Genomic DNA, 14,485 nt, shown 5'->3' on the forward strand with positions numbered 1-14,485 from the left:
TCATTTTAAATTAGAAACAGTGAGTGTTTAATCATTTTGGTTTAAAAATTGGAGTAGAATTCTGCATTTCTTTGTTACAAAACATAATATTTTATGATTCCAAAGCTGATTCAAAAACTTGAGTAATGAGAACAATTTTTTTAATGTGTGTGGGGCTTACCTTCACACCATCAGACTTCTTGTTCAGTAAACTTTTACATGCTGAAAGATGAGAGGAGAGAAAACAGAAACAAACAAACAAAAAAAAAAAAAAAACATTAGAAATGCTCAAACATTTGATGAACTGAATAGTTACTGAAAAAGGAATGTCGCTCATTTAGTGTAATGGTATTGCTAACTAAAAATATGTATAATTGTTTTAAATAGCTGAAATAAAATGAAATGTTTCCTAGGCATTAACTGAAATAAACTACATAAATTAAATTTCCATCTTCAATCTATCGATTTAAATTAAACAAAACTAAGAAAAAATCATGAAAACACAAAACGAAATTACAAAAACTTAAACGAAAAAATAATCCAAAATATGAATAAATACTATAATAGTATACAAATAATAGTAAAATAACACTGGTTGAAACGAGTCACAGGACCAGAATAACCATCCATAGGGCAGTGAAATGCAGCATAAGCAGAGGCCAGAGTACCATGACCTGACAAGAAGATTGTCTCCACAAAGAAATGTGAAAGATCAGACTGATAAGAAACATATTTTATGAACACATCTCATCCTGTGTTCTCATAAACAGAAACATGGTTTTTGAAAAACGAAGGTGATCTAATGAGACCCAATGCCAACACATGCACAAACAAAAAACATACAAGGACACAAGCAGACTTTTTAAGCATCATCCCTAAATTCTCTTACCTTTTAAAGTAGAGAGAGGTAGGAAAGAATGCAAAGGGAAAAAGTAAGATAAATCAATCAACAGATTATTAAAACAGATTAAAAGAAAAATAGCAGTGGCAAACAAAAGAATCAAGCGAATCAAAGTAAAACTAGAGGATTTTCTGTTCATGCTGGGTCCATGCTGTGCAGAGGCATCTCCTGTTTGGCCTGCTGTCATCACTGAAGGCATTTCTCCTGCATAAGACTCCATGCAGATCTGACAAACCAATGCCAATGTCTGTTTCAATTCACTCTAGCACATTAGAGCTGAACTGCTGATTCATTAGAGGACCGAGTGGGTGGACGATAAGTCCTTTTTTCTGACCTGTTTAACTGTTAATTAAACTGGTCTTGTAATTAAAATTGTATAATGGGGTCAACTGAGTTTGTGTGCTGCACTTGTTGATAGCACGGAATGGATCAAAAACTACTTAGCATGAGTTAAAGAGATCAGTGGTGGACTGATAAGAGGTTTTTTTAGATAGTCAATGCAATTTCCAATAGAATGCTTGGTGGCTCATGGACAAAGTACTGTTCAAAAGTTTGTGGTAAGTAAGATTACTTTTTTTTTTTTTTTAGCAAGAGTGCATTGAATTGATCAAAAACGACAATAAATCCTTTTACACTGCTAAATACTTCTATTTCAAATAACAGTTGTTTCTCAGCATACTAGAATGATTTTGAAGCAATGACTGCTGAAAGTACAGCTTTGCCATTTCAGGAATAAATTACGTTTAAAAATGTTAACATAGAAAGTTAATGGTAAATGGTAATAATATTTAACTAAATTTTTGTTTAACTGTATTTTTGAACAAAGAAATGCAGTTTTGTTGAACAAAAGAGACTTCTTAAAATCTTACGATGACATGACATTCACAAATTTGCTAAAATTAAAGGAACTCATAAGTGGGAATACTTTTTGGACGATGCTCTCAAAATAACCAGATAGCAGTTAATTAAATGGCCTGGCTGATATTACAGTCTATCACATCGTCAACAACTGCCTCTGATTATTAAATCATATGTACTTCTGAGGCTTAAATAAACCGTTGCAACTATTAAGTATCAGTGTTGTAAAGCAACAGAAGCACTTGGCAGAGCATTCACAAGACGAATAAGATGCATGAGAAAAGAGGCAAAAAAACTAAGCAATAAACAAAGACAAAAGGACATGTGGTTTCTGTTTCTTCGGGGGCTCCATGCACAAAGACACCTGAACACATGCTGAAAGGTACTTCTGAGGGACGCCACAGCGATCCCCACTGTGAAGACTTCATTAGAGTGGTTCTTCTCAACAAGTCTTCCCTAAACAGCATGCTAATACATACATGATGTAGATATTCATTCTTACAACAGGCAAATGCATGCCAGAATCCACCCACAAATTCAGTGCATCTGGTTGAACAAAAGCCGACCTGACTTTGGACTGAGGTATACAAGGAGAACGAGCCACCTTAAGAAACCATCAACATCAAACAAGGCAACTTTATCTGTAATGCAACACTTAAGTATAACGCAGTTCCTTAAGGTGACTCTGGCTGAAATACCTCCACCGGAGCATCCCTGGACCATCACCAAGAGCACAAACCCATAATGCATTATGTTTCCACCATTTGGAAGGCATAATACTCTTCTTACCATCCCAACCTGCTGACAATGACACAAAACATCTTCTGACAAGTTCACAGCATTTTCGTAAAGACATTCAGAGCAGGCTGAAGGCAAAGGTCGCCTTTGACAGGAAAGGGATCTTTCATCCTAGACTTTGGTCAAATGTCATGAAGCACAAAGGGATACACAAATGTGTCTCAGGGATGGGGGGGGACTTTATTTCAATTTAAGCTTGTTTTATATTTGTCAATTCACTTAAATTTCACTCAAGACTTCCACTTGAGTTAAAAATATTCTAAATTCAGTCAACGAACCCAAACCCTGGAGTGTATGCTATGTATTTAGTAGCTTCTCAGAAGAGTTTCAGTGCCCGTGTGTTGGCAAGGGTATAGCAGGCTCCCCTTGGTCACATGCTGAGGCTGAAAGTGGGCAACGGCCCCCTAGCTCCCATCTCACATACCTTCCTGTGCCAGTGCAGCTGTGCTGGTGGTGGGGGCGGCGGGACTGGTGTGCTGCCGACCCATTACTGGACAAAAGAGCATGTCGTTTTGGAGAGGCTTACTCAAGGCAGAAGCACAGCCTTTCCGGTATCACAAGGACAACTTACCTAATTTGTATCCTAACAAAGCAACCTAAAGCAAAGCCCAGATGCGTCTATGCAGTCTGGAAAGTGGGGCCAGATTACAAAATCAAAAGTTTCAAAAGAACTACATAAATGTAACATACTGATCCCGCAATTCATGAGCACAAGTCTCACTCATACATACTCGTATAAGCTAATGAGACATTCACCTGAGAAGTTCCTGGACACCAGCATGGTGGTCAAAATGGCCCCCTGCAGGAAACACAAAAACTACGTTAGTATCTTATCTAGAATTGGAATCAAAATGAACATGGCTAAGGAAAAAGTTTTCAAACATTCATACATTTGGATGAAGTATTAATAATGGGTAATACTAAACAATTGGGTTGAGTTTGTTACTATTAGTTAATACATTTGGTGTCATTTTAAGCATTTATTAATTTAGGTTAATGTTCATGTATGTATTTACAATTTTACTTTGTTTGCATTATACATTAATCTATATTAATAAATGCTGCAAAGTACTGTAATTCGTTTATTTATGCTAGCAAAAACAAACTAATGTTAAAATATTGAACCTTATTGTGCTGGAAATAAATGAATCAGACCTTTAGTTTTCTGCGGGCATTGAACTTGCGCAGACACTCAACGGTTTCTTGACGATGAATCATGGAGGCAACAGTGGAGCGTTGCTAAGTGGGAAAGAGACATCAATCCTTAGGACAGATCTTTATTTTCTATACTTCATGACAGATTGTTTATAACACAAATTGTATGTAAAGTCTCATTTGATGTTTTTCATCAACCAAACAGGCTAGCACATGTCTACTTCATTGCAGACTGGAGTCTAAGCTGTATTACATTATACCAGTGGTTGGATGTAACTGTGTAAAGCTGGGTAACAACAATATAAACCAGCCTTGCTTGATTCAACCAAAAGTGCTGGGGGTTTAAGCCCACTTACACAGACCCACGGATGTTTGAGTGCTTGGTCAGCCGTGATCCTCTTCGCTGGATTGATGGTCAACATCTGGTTGATGAGGTTTTTGGCCTCTGCGGTAACAGTGTCCCACTCTGGAGAGGGAAACTAAGACATGAAAAGACAAGAGAAAGAGAAGATGACTGATTTTTCTTGATATACAGTGAGGTTTACAGTGAAACGCTGTGGTTTGTTTCATTTAAACCTGGAAGTTAAAAGAAAGATTTTGAAACAATTATAACAAAATTGTTATGATGAAAAATTACATTCGTGAACAAACTAAGGCACAATGACATTTTTTACATTTAAACAAATTTTCTGTATAGTTACTTTAAAAGGATATGTATTTTGAAAAGCTTTACAGTAATAAATATGAGTTTAATACCGTATTTTCCGCACTATAAGTCGCACTTTTTTCATAGTTTGGCTAGTCCTGCGTCTTATAGTCAGGTGCGACTTATCAAAATTAATTTGACATGAACCAAGAGAAATGAACCAAGAGAAATGAACCAAGATAAAACACTACCGTCTACAGCCGTGAGAGGGCGCTCTATGCTGCTCAGTGCTCCTGTAGTCTACACTGAGAACATAGAGTGCCCTCCCGCGGCTGTAGACGGTAATGTTTTCTCCTGGTTCTTGGTTCTAAATAAATGCGACTTATAGTCCAGTGCGACTTAATATGTTTTTTCCTCATCATGACACATTTTTGGACTGATGCGACTTATACTTAGGTGCGACTTATAGTCCAAAAATACGGTAGTTCTAGGTCACTAATTATTGATGTGTACAAACAATGTTCTTCGAGTGAGGCTCAACATTGACATGATCATCAGGGTTTACACAAACTTGAGTTCATGAAGTTCCACTTGAAAACAAAAGGAGGACAAACCAGGTACTAAGATATTATGAATGTTACATCAACTTTATGCTGATGCTGATAATATAAACTAATGAAAATGTGTATTACATTAGGAAATAATGAAAAATAGAAACATTTTCACTAGTCTCAGACTTCTGTATGAAACAGAGGGCTTAAATGTACACAGACATGGACAAACACACAAATCAATGGCTTCCATGGACTGTAATGGATTTTAATAAGATTAAAGCAGAGCAGCTAAAGCGATGGATGGAAAAGTGGTGTCTTCCACCTGAATGGCTGAAAATGCTGAAACCAAACCTGACCTTCGTAATCACATCTTTCCCACACCACAGCACTCCATCAAATGGACAACGGCACTATACAACAAACACGGCAATGCTACACACCAATGCACTTAGAGAGCTTTTGTGGACTAAAAGGGATGGTGAAAGCACAAATGAAATCAAATTAGGGTGAATCCATATACTTTGATCATGTTGGATTGTTTGCAAACTGCAGCTTTGAGCTACAGATGGTCACTGCGCTGACAGACAAAAATATGACACAATGCCATCTGCAAGATTGTTGTAATCTCATATAAGCTATATAGAATAGTGTTAATAGGAAATATCCCAATCTAAACTGTTTTTCTTCTGGGGTTTGGAGTGGTGATGATAATGATGAAGACTCCTGTGTGTTCCTGTGCTGAGCTCTAGAGGAGGGGGCTGCCATCATTTATTATTGAGTAACTCTGCTCTCTATCCCAACCAATTAAATATTTACAACGGCTTCAATCTGGGTTTGCCACTTTGGGTCGATGTTGTGGCACTAAAATCTCTGTATGGGGCCATGAGAGCATCTTTGTCAACATGTTGATGGGCAGTAAAAGACAGGTTTATTAAAAGGGCGTTCAATTTCTGTTCCTGGTTGAGATGAGCATAGCTTAAAGTGGGTTACAAGCAAATAACCCACTGTAAAAAGACCTTTTGTTCAACCAACCTGTTTTGTAAGCACCTACTTTAATTACATCAGATATGTGAGCAGTGCAGGGCTGGAATTTCGGCGTGGGATTGCCCGTCTTGATGAGTATTCACGTAAACAGTCAATTTATACTAAACATTATCAGTATATAGGCTATTAAGTGAATGTAAACAGTAGGGATGTGCAACAGTGATCAAGTACCGCGACAGCGATGATCGATCACGTAAACGATGATCGAAATTATTATATATTTTTTTTTTATTGGTTACTGATCTCTGATTGGTTAGCTTCCCACTTGATGCCTCAAAAGACGTTAAGACGACAGATAATCATGGCCTCAAAATCACGTAGTAATGGCTGGCTTCCCTTTGAGAAGAACGATGAAAATACAGTTCAGAGTAGGCCTAAGCTTTGCAGCGCCAAGCTGTCACACAAATCTACAACAAATACAATGAGCTATCATCTAAAATGTGTACATAAAATATCTGCCGATAACAGAGCGGCAATTCAGACGAGCACTGGAACACTTGCCGTAAGACCTAAATGCAACGGAGGCAGAAGTTACCGAGAAGACGACAAAGCTGTTCGCTGAAATGGTGGTGAAAGATTTGCTGCCCATTAGTTTCAGGGACAGAGAAGGTTTACTTGTCCAGTAGTACCTGGCTGTTCCTGCAAAATCTGTTCCAGTGGGGCGAATTTATTCCACTAAATGTGAACAGGCTGCGCACTCGGCTCTCATCTGAGCACGTAGACTGCATTATGTTTTTGAATAGACATTTGAATGTTTCACCGGTCGTGGTAAATATAATATCCATTTTTTATATAATTATTATTTTAGTTTTGAGTTTTAACCATAGTTAAAATATCTAGGCTATGTGTTCTCTGTTTTAAACCTTATAGTTGTTTGGTTAAACTTGGTGAACTTTATCTTTTAAAAACTACGTTTCACCGCTGGATCAAAATATGCTGCTAAAGTTATACTGGAAGACAATGTTTTGTTAAAAAAAAATTGCAGTTGAATAAAGTAGCAAAAAAAGAAAAGTATCTTTGTGTGTTAATTTTTAAAATCACAGACAAATAATGAAAAGGTCTTTATAAAATAAAAATGGACTGGATATATTTGTAGCCTAATTACATTAAACATATTCGTAGAGATTACGAAAATAAAAATTATTTGTCATAATTTTTATCTGAAATATATTTTAAATCTTATTCAATTATTTAGCAATACTCAGTGATTTCCATGCTGTTAAATAATATTTTGGTTGATCAGAAAGTGCAAATTGAATACAAAATATAAATTAAATATTATAATAGGCTACATAAAAAATAACGATAGTGACACTAATGTGAATTCATTGTACTTTCGTGTAGTGATCGACCGATGTATCTGTTTACCGATATTTTTCCCGATATTTAAGCATTTTTCCATAATCGGGTATCGGTTTTGTAATATCGGATTCGCCGATTTGCGGCGCCATCTTGTGGCCGTTTTGAGATTTCCGCCATTGCAGCCCGGGTGTCTGAGGAGATCAGTCAACAACAACTCTCAGTGCACAGGTAAATATATGTTCTACTTGGTTTGCTTTAATTAATCAACTTTATTTAACATAACAGACATGCACAAATGAGATCTGAGACATAAATTCCTAATATAGCTAATTTATGCAGCTTGTTTCTAAACAATTGAGACGAACTCATTGAGTCACGTAGTGTAATTCATCATGTCCTGCCCCAATAAAGACGTATCTTTACATGAATTAAATAAAACAGACATGAATGAGTGCATGTTGAAAATAAAAGCGTTGAATTTAATTCTCTATCTGTTGTATATGCTCACCATTAGTCTAGAAGAGAAAGTTCGTTCATATTGCTTAGCAACTGACGGATGATCTGGAGGCTTAAGCACGGCGACTGAATGAAACTTTTGACAAGATTATCTTGTTTAAACACCCTAGATTATATTATCATTTACTACATAACAATTATTTAGCTAATACACATATAAATATAGCCTACCGCTTTGTGGAAATTAATTATTTATTATCTCCATGCGCGATCGCGGTTGATTAAGTTATAGTCAAACAGCACAGTTGGCATTTCATGATTTAACGTTAGATTAAATTTAGATTATAAAATGCCAACTGACAAGTGCTGTTTAACTTTATATAGTCTCGGGAAAAAAAGTTCGTTAATATTGCTCAGCACCTGACTGGGTTGATGATCAGGAAGCCTCAAGCACGGCCACTGCATAACATTTTTGAAGGAAGCAGGCTTACAGGGCAGAATGCTGAAAGACTCTGTTTTCTACACTAAAACCTAGTTCTGCTTAGCTGGGAGTAAATAGCTATGCACTCCTAAATAGTTCTCCCGCCCCCACCAATATGTTAGAATCATTTTTGTGCTTTATTTTTTTTACCTGTTTTTATTTTTTTACCTCATCAAAGCTTTTATTTTAAAACAAAGACACTTAGTAACAGTGCGCTTAAATTTTTTGGACTCAGACCCCTCTATTTATTTGTGTATGAATATAATGTTGTTTTTTTTTTTGTATGCAAGGGGGGAGTGATTGTTATAAATAAAATGTTTTTTTCAGCTCATTTGTGTTGTAATAATTGTCAGAAACAGAAGTATAACAGTAAATAAATATCGGTTCTGCATATCGGTTATCGGGTACATAAACATACAAATAATCGGTATCGGTATCGGTTATAAAAAACCAATATCGGTCGATCACTACTTTCGTGTTTGTAAAGCGCAATCCGAGTTACACTTTCGGTCAAGTTCACATATGCATCGGCAAATTTTTTTCAGATAAAAGTTGCAAGAGCTAGTCTACGTCTGATTAATTAACATTAACAATTATGCTGAAATCGCTGCATACCAGCGATTTGTTTCATGCTCATATAAGCAATGTCCGATAATGATATTGCTCTTAAATGTTTTATTTTTCTATTATTATTGTTATTATTTTATTATTGATGTTATAATAATGCAGCCAAGCTTTTTTTCCGTCATATTTGTGGGCATAATTCAATTCCTATGGCTTCGAAAACGCGCAGGTGGTTTATGAAAAAAAAAAACTTAACTTAAAAATAAAACTTAATTACAACTATTACACTTAATAACGTAGATGAAAATATAGCACAAATCTACATCTAATACATTTATGAGAACTTCTAAAATCTTTCATGAAAACGCATCAGCGGGAGCTCGCGCGCGCTCTCTCTCTCTCTCTGTCTGTCTGTCTAATGCATAACTTAGCATTCTATTGTGCTGATACAAGTTGTAATGTTACGTCTGATATGTATCTCAGTTATCTGATTTATCATAGGATGTGTCATAGACTTAGCATCCGTTTATAGGTATATATATATAGGTATACTCTTCACCTCAGGCAGATATTTATTGCTCCTTTATTAATAACAGCTTGATCATAATCATCTAACCTGTCCTAATCATGTTCATGTGTTCATGTTTTCATAGACAGATTTTCATGTCAGATTTTTATTTTTTTTATTTTTTTATTTTCATAACAATCTTCAGATTTTTTTTCATTATATACATTATGCCCATCGAAACCTATCGATGATCGAAATGAGAAATTTCCCCAAATGCCCATCCCTAGTAAACAGCAGTGTTGGGGAAAGTTGCTTTTTAAAAGAAATGCATTAAAATAGTGTTACTCTCTAAAAAAAAAGTAATTAAGTTTCTTAGTTACTTTTTTATGTAATGTTAAACGTTACTTTTGCACTACTTTTTAAATTTGAGCAGGGCTTGATTTTTTTATATAAGAAGTTCTATATAAGAAGTTCTATTTATTGCCAATTTAAAAGCCCTTTCACACCAAAAAGTGCAATGAATAAAGAAAAGGAAAAGTAAATTCATGTCTGTACAGAAGAACACAGGATAAGAAGGTTCAACACTCTTCAGCAATAAAAAAACTAAAAAAAAAGAAATCTATGAAGCACGATTGATAGTTTATCTAAAGTCAATTTTGCTTGTTAGTATGGTTGAACTGGAATAAAGGTCAGCAGCAAAGACATATGTTAATAAAATGGGAATAGATACATTTGTGTTTTCATATATCTAATCATTGCAGGTTAGCGTCATATTCACATTTTCATTAATTTTGATGAATACTAAATCAGTTTTTTTTTTTTTTTTTTTGCGAGTGGGATGAATTAATGCACATTCATATTTAGTGTAGAACTACATGTTCACAATGCCTCTGCACTTCCGATTTCTCCTATTATGGGGACAGGAGACTTGTCAGTCAATAAATGGGAAAACAGAGTTTCTGGTGTTACTTTTTTGAAAAAGTATCTCAGATATTCTCTTGTAAATTAAAAAGTAATGCGTTACTTTACTAGTTACTTGAAAAAGTAATCTGATTACATAACTCACGTTACTTGTAATGCATTACCCCCAACATTGGTAAACAGTTGAGAAACAGAACTTAAGTGTAACAGTTAGATCAATGCATGGGGTCTTAAAGAGACAGCAAACTAAATAAACCTATTGCTGTCTGTCATTAATATTTAGTTATACATTGAAGACTACACAGTGTTATTATAAAGTTAAATCGAATTATTAGTTTCTGTGGTATTTCTGTACCTGAATATTACTTTTATACCTACCTAAAAAAAAACCAGTTCATTTTAGTCTTGTTATTGTACTTTGTATTTTACTTTAGTTTGTGCCATTGCTTGTCGTTTATTTATTTTTATTTTATAACTGACCGTTCACTTGTCTTTTATAGTTATATATAAATTCAAGTCAGAGTTTTAAATCATTTATTTTTGAGTATATAGCTCACAATATAAATATGAATCAACAACATTATAAATTGTGCAACACAAATACACTGGGTGACGAAACATTTAGGTTGGATGATTGTAGTTTTTTGGATTTTAAAAAGACATGTGATGTGTTCCCTTCACACATGTACACTACCAATCAAATGTGTTAGATGAGTGGGATCTTTTTTAAAGATATGAATACTTTTATCATTATTATTATAACAAAAGATTTCGAAACAACAACTCCAAACTTTTAAATAGTAATGTGGATATGAACAAATATTCAGGTCTGATTAGATCTAAAAGATACATGAGACTATAAAGCAGTAAGAGCTCATTAAGGCAAACAGTGAGTGTGATTACTCACGTCATAGGCTCCAGCCTTGATCTGTTGATACAGTTTGTGCTGATCCTCGTCCCAGAAGGGAGGGTAACCCACCAGCAGGATATACAAGATCACACCTGCCCAAGACACATAAATTGGTAACTTCATACCAGCACTAGTCTACTGTTCTTCCAAAATAATGAGAATGAATTACATATTTTTTACACAGACTATTCACAAAATTGGACAAATACTCAACAATACAAGACATTGGAACAAAGAAAGTTTTGGAATAATTTTAATGTGAACACTCTAAATAAAACTTGTGAAAGTCTTACCACAAGCCCAGATATCCACTGGTTTGCCATAGGGATCCTTTCTTAGGACTTCAGGGGAGAGGTATCCAGGGGTGCCTGCAAAACCTGTAAATGAACAGATTTCAAATCAAAAGATTTTCAACAACAACATTTTACTTAAAATGAACATAAAATGAACATAAAATATAAACGTAACTTTCTTATAAGGCTGTGAAATGTGAAAAGCATGTAAAAAAATCCCTATGATGTTGGTAATTTGACTCAAAAAGGACAGTAAACATTGAGAAAACTACTCCATATTTTCCAAAAGAGCACAGAGTAAAAACACAAGCTGGCTACTCTCCAGAGCTCTCTAGTCCTAACAAGAGTCACAGATGTCATTGAGAGCAAACAGAGCATTAGGAAAAATCATTGCTAGTTGGAAGTCAGCTTTCAGAATTACGAGTACCAGCAGCATTTAGGAGTGGATAAATTTTCATGGCTGTGAATATGTTTGAGAAACCAGAGAAATTAATTTGGTCTGTTGAATTTTATTCGGTCTTGCAACAGGATGATCTAGAATGGCTTCAAGTCAAATCCCTTTAAGACATGGGGCTACCAATGAGTTGAAGGAAAAGCAAAGGAGTCTTACCGAACCAGGCTTGCTGATCTCCCTGCACCTCGATGGCAAGGCCAAAATCAGCCAACTTCACTGCTGCCCCCTTCATCTTACTGGCTAACAGCAGGTTCTCTGGCTACAGGAGTACGCACGACAGAGAAAAGAGCAGGAGAGAATAAAGTAGGAATAGTGAGAAATAAAGTGAGGGAGGAGACAAGAACAAAAAAGGGCACATCAGAATTGAAATCTCCAATACTGTGATTTTAACATTAAAACAAAGCTGCAGTGTGCCATTTCTGTCTGTTGTGAGTGTTTGTAGAGTGCAAAATAGGTCCACTGACTATTGTCAGTAATGTGGTGATCTACACCTCATACAGTCAATTTAATACAGTCAAGCAGCTTTCTTTTGCAAAATCTTTTTGGAGGAATTTTTCACACTCAAAAAAAAAATCAAGATTTTACTATAAATGTGACCAAACCTTTGTTATTTTATACCATTTCATCTAAATCAAATAAAAATAACACTAAAAACCTAACATAAATTGTTCTGAATGCTTCAAGTATATTTAGAAATCACTAAATTATAGTGTACAGTATGAAAATATAGTGATGGCATTGTTCAAATAATACTTAATTGACCGTCATCAATCCGTAGCAGTGAATGAAGAGGTATCATATTGTTTACAAGTGCAGTATGGAATACCACAAGGCTCAGTACTAGGACCATTTCTTTTATCATTTTACATGCTACACTTGGGAGATATCATCAGGAAAAATGCTGTTAGCTTTCACTGGTATGCTAATGATACTCTAAATTCTAGAAACTTAGAATTTTTACATTTAGAAACTACTAAATTCTGAAAAAGCAGAGTTGTTAACTATTGAATCCTCTTCATGTAATAAACTATAACACTGTCTAACACTTGATGACTGTGCTGTCAAATCTTCGCCATCAGATAGGAACCTAGGTGAAATTTGATTGCAACCTGTCCTTTTAAAGTTATGTTTCTAGCATTTTTAAAACTGCATTTTTCATCTTAAAAATACATCTGAATTACGCACAATGCTCTCAATGTCAAATGTAGAAATGTTAATTCATGAGTTCATGACCTCAAGGTCAGATTGTTGTAATGCTTTATTGGGTGGTTGCTCTACATGCTTAATAAACTCCACCTGGTCCAAAATGCAGCAGCTTGAGTTCTTACTAAAAACAGGAAGTATGATCATATTAGCTTGATTCTGTCAACACTGCACTGGCTCCCTATTAAACATTATACACATTTTAATATCTTGCTCATTACTTATAAAGCCCTGACAGGTTTAGCTCTTCAGTACATGAGCAAGCTCTTATCGCTTTATAGTCCTTCACGTCTACTTCAATCTCAAAACTCTGGCCATTTGATAGACCTAGAATATCAAAATCAACTGCTGGCGGCAGATCCTTTTCCTATTTAGTGCCTAAAAACTGGAACAATCTACCTAGCATTGTTCAGGACTCAGGAGGGAAACACACTTTATCAGTTTAATTCTAGATTAAAGACCCATCTCTTTAACCTGGCATACACATTATACACAATCACTTTTCTAAATTCAAATCTGTTAAAGGATTGTTTGGCTGCACTAAATAGGTCAACTGGAACCGGGAACACTTCCCATAACACCCAATGTACTTGATTACATCATAAGAAGAATGGAATTTACGCTAATATTCGTCTGTTTTATTCTTATTCTGAGGTCACCGTAGCCACCAAGATCCAGTCCATATCCAGATCAGATGGTCACTACAGTCACCTGGATCTAGTCTGTATCCAGTCCAGATGGAGAGACCTAGAGATGACCTCTACAGCCATGAATGTCAGTGGAGACCATGTCAAATTAGATGAACCCTAGAGACTAATCCCCCTGTAAAGACCTCGTCGGCCATACTCTGCTGTCTGATGTGCGTTTCAGCCTAGAATTAAACCACACCATGCTGGTTTCGTCTGGCCAGAGGAGAACTGAGCTGGATTTTGGACTTTAATTGATAAACTGACTGTTTATGATTGTCCTCTGTCATTATCTGCACAGTTTCCCTGTTTAACACTGTAAAGCTGCTTTGACACAATCTGTATTGCATAAAGTGCTATTTAAATAAAGGTGACTGGACATTGATATTAATTTAGACATTTGCATTTACAGTTCCATTCAATTAAGTGTTTTTAAAATTAGATGACAAAAAAGGTAATACACATAAAAATAGGGAAAATAAAATATCCAGCAGCAAGAGCCAAAGGAATTATGAAGTGCAATTCATGGGCATTCACTCCCATATGGCTGCTCATTCATTCTGTGCATGATTATGCTAAAGGTGATTATCAAGCCTACCTACGCTGAATTTAATCAGCTGTGATCTGCATGAAAGGACGTAAATGTATCCAGCATGTTTTATGAGGAGAGTCTTTCATAATCACATCGTGGGAATACTGAGATCCAGACTTGACCTACAATGTGCATCAAGTGAGAGAGACAGAAATGGTGCACATGCTTGTACGTGTGTGA

The 14,485-nt window shown here is 35.6% G+C and overlaps 1 protein-coding gene across 40 annotated transcripts in view; it reads right to left on the bottom strand.

The window, feature by feature from the left end:
* The window catches only part of LOC128026274 (calcium/calmodulin-dependent protein kinase type II subunit gamma), a 62,554-nt gene that overhangs the window by 16,220 nt on the left and 31,849 nt on the right, over positions 1-14,485 (bottom strand). For 23 of the 40 annotated variants that reach the window (XM_052613198.1, XM_052613197.1, XM_052613200.1 and 20 more), the window contains exons 7-14: positions 11,981-12,083; positions 11,371-11,454; positions 11,075-11,169; positions 4,048-4,170; positions 3,692-3,775; positions 3,293-3,335; positions 2,961-3,026; positions 161-201 (exon numbers count right to left, since the gene is read on the bottom strand). In XM_052613198.1, the coding sequence (XP_052469158.1) occupies positions 161-201; positions 2,961-3,026; positions 3,293-3,335; positions 3,692-3,775; positions 4,048-4,170; positions 11,075-11,169; positions 11,371-11,454; positions 11,981-12,083 (639 nt within the window). The remainder of the gene's footprint in view (positions 1-160; positions 202-2,960; positions 3,027-3,292; positions 3,336-3,691; positions 3,776-4,047; positions 4,171-11,074; positions 11,170-11,370; positions 11,455-11,980; positions 12,084-14,485) is intronic. The other 17 variants (XM_052613215.1, XM_052613201.1, XM_052613212.1 and 14 more) reach the window with 1 other exon arrangement.

Source organism: Carassius gibelio, chromosome A13, assembly GCF_023724105.1.
Source record: "Carassius gibelio isolate Cgi1373 ecotype wild population from Czech Republic chromosome A13, carGib1.2-hapl.c, whole genome shotgun sequence".
Taxonomy (NCBI): Eukaryota; Metazoa; Chordata; class Actinopteri; order Cypriniformes; family Cyprinidae; genus Carassius; species Carassius gibelio.